Source organism: Physeter macrocephalus, chromosome 7 (genome assembly GCF_002837175.3).
Source record: "Physeter macrocephalus isolate SW-GA chromosome 7, ASM283717v5, whole genome shotgun sequence".
Lineage (NCBI taxonomy): Eukaryota > Metazoa > Chordata > Mammalia > Artiodactyla > Physeteridae > Physeter > Physeter macrocephalus.
This window is the reverse complement of record NC_041220.1, coordinates 53,083,315-53,085,213: the sequence shown is the minus strand read 5'-3', so window position 1 is coordinate 53,085,213 and position 1,899 is coordinate 53,083,315. Positions and strand designations below refer to the sequence as shown.

The following is a 1,899-nucleotide window of genomic DNA, read 5'->3' as shown; positions in this document are numbered from 1 at the left end:
GAACCCTGACACTCAAAAGCCTTGGCTGTATAAGTCTAAAACAAAAACTACTGTTTTGTTACCGGTCGTTCTTAGTGTCATCTATCCTCTGAGGCAGGAGGGTGGATTGCCCCCGCTGCAGGATGGCGCAGGGCTTCTGCATACAGAGAAGCGGTGTTTGTGTGTTGTGGCTGGGACAGGAGGTGGGCAGTCCTCCGTTAATATCTCAAAATATCATTCCGCTACAATAATATGGTTGAGTGTGATGAGATGGTTTGAAAGCCTTAAGAAAAACTGGTCGGAACTCATGAAAATGGTGCGAATTCTTGACTTAGGAATTCTTGACTTAGGAAACTCCAATGGTCAGAAGTCACCTAAATTAACGCCTTCCTCTGCCAAATAACAGCCAGTTTTTGTTTTTGTTTTTGTTTTTTTAGCACAGGCTCCGGACGCACAGGCCCAGCGGCCATGGCTCACGGGCCCATCCGCTCCTTAGCATGTGGGATCTTCCCGGACTGGGGCACGAACCTGTGTCCGCTGCATCGGCAGGCGGACTCTCAACCACTACGCCACCAGGGAAGCCTAACAGCCAGTTTTGCATTCTGGACAGTTTCGTGGCGTTACTGACTTACGCGCTTACGCTAATTGTCCTTTGAGGGCTGGTAGCTTGGCCCCTGGACTCGCCGACGTGCCAGACTGAGCCCGAAGCTCAGAGGGTGGCCCTGGGTTTCCTGCACGCTGTCTGGGGGGCGCACATGGTGTATCACCGACAACGCAGCATTCGAAGCCTTTACAACAGCCCATTTGTGACGAAGGAGGAAGAAATGTGCTGTCTCTGGAAAAGAAGTGCATTTCGAAAACGAGGAGAGGATGGGTTGTTGTACAAGAAAGAATTTGCTCCTCACCAGAGGGTTTGCTGAAAATGAAGACGCGGCGATGCTTTATCCAGTTTCTAGATGTACGAAACGGCTAGCAAGAGAAGTCCCAGTCCAAGTTCGGCGCGGAATGGGCTTCTGCAGAGATCCGCTCGGAGGCGTGGAGACAAACAGGAGACTCCGACGCGTCGCGCCAGGCGCGAGGTTAGAGCTGATTCCCCTACTCTGTGTAACGGGATGCAAACCGCCCCAACTGCTCTTCCCCTTCTCGGTTCTTCGGGAAACACTTCGCATGCTTTGTTTCAGACGCCAACCCGTCTTTCTCGGTTGGTCTACCGCTCCACCAATCCCGCCCGCCCAGGGCGGGGCTTCAGGGTCAAGGTGGACCAATTCCCCAGCCTCGCCCCTACACGCGCTTTCGGACCCCCGGGGCTGAGTGACAGTGGTCGGGTCCAACCTGCTCTCCCAGAACGTGGCCTCCGCCAGGGGCTTTAGGGAACAGGGAGTCGGGACCAATCGCATTGGACCTCGGGGGGCGGGGCCTCTTTGCCAGCTCCAGACCGGCGCTCTCCGCACTCCTTTTGCCAAATGAGAGATGAGGAGGGGCGGTCGCTCAGTCAAGGTTCAGCCAGTGGAGGAGGAGAGGTGGGCGGGCCGGGAGTGCCTGGCGGCGGGTCCTCAGCTCCCAGCCGAGGTGCGGCGAGCCGGTGGGGGGACCGCGAGGCGAGCGCGGGAGCCTGGGTGGCGAGCGCGGTGTGAGCTACCCGAAAATGCACTCGGATGCCGCCGCTGTCAGTGAGTAACAGAGAGCTAGCCGGCCGGGACCGGGCGGCTGCCAACACTCTCCGCTCTCCTCCCACAGTCCCCGCTCTGCGCCTCCTGTCCCAAAACGCACTGGGAGCCCCCTGCCCGGGAGCCACCCCTTCCCCTCCCGGGGCCGGGGCGGGCGGTGACGCTCCGGGCGGCGCGGGGCGGGGGCGGGCGTGGGGGGAAGGGGCCGGCCTGCCGGGGGAGGGCGGAGGTGAGGGGGGTGGGGACTGGCTCC

At 59.5% G+C, this 1,899-nt stretch overlaps 1 protein-coding gene across 4 annotated transcripts in view; it reads left to right on the top strand.

The window, feature by feature from the left end:
* Positions 1-1,420: 1,420 nt before the first annotated feature.
* Positions 1,421-1,899, top strand: part of DCUN1D4 (defective in cullin neddylation 1 domain containing 4) — a 65,913-nt gene continuing 65,434 nt past the window's right edge. Inside the window, exon 1 of one of the 4 annotated variants that reach the window (XM_028491854.2) lies at positions 1,421-1,649. In XM_028491854.2, the coding sequence (XP_028347655.1) occupies positions 1,625-1,649 (25 nt within the window). In that variant the 5' untranslated portion in view covers positions 1,421-1,624. The remainder of the gene's footprint in view (positions 1,650-1,899) is intronic. The other 3 variants (XM_007107859.4, XM_028491853.2, XM_024131958.3) reach the window with 3 other exon arrangements.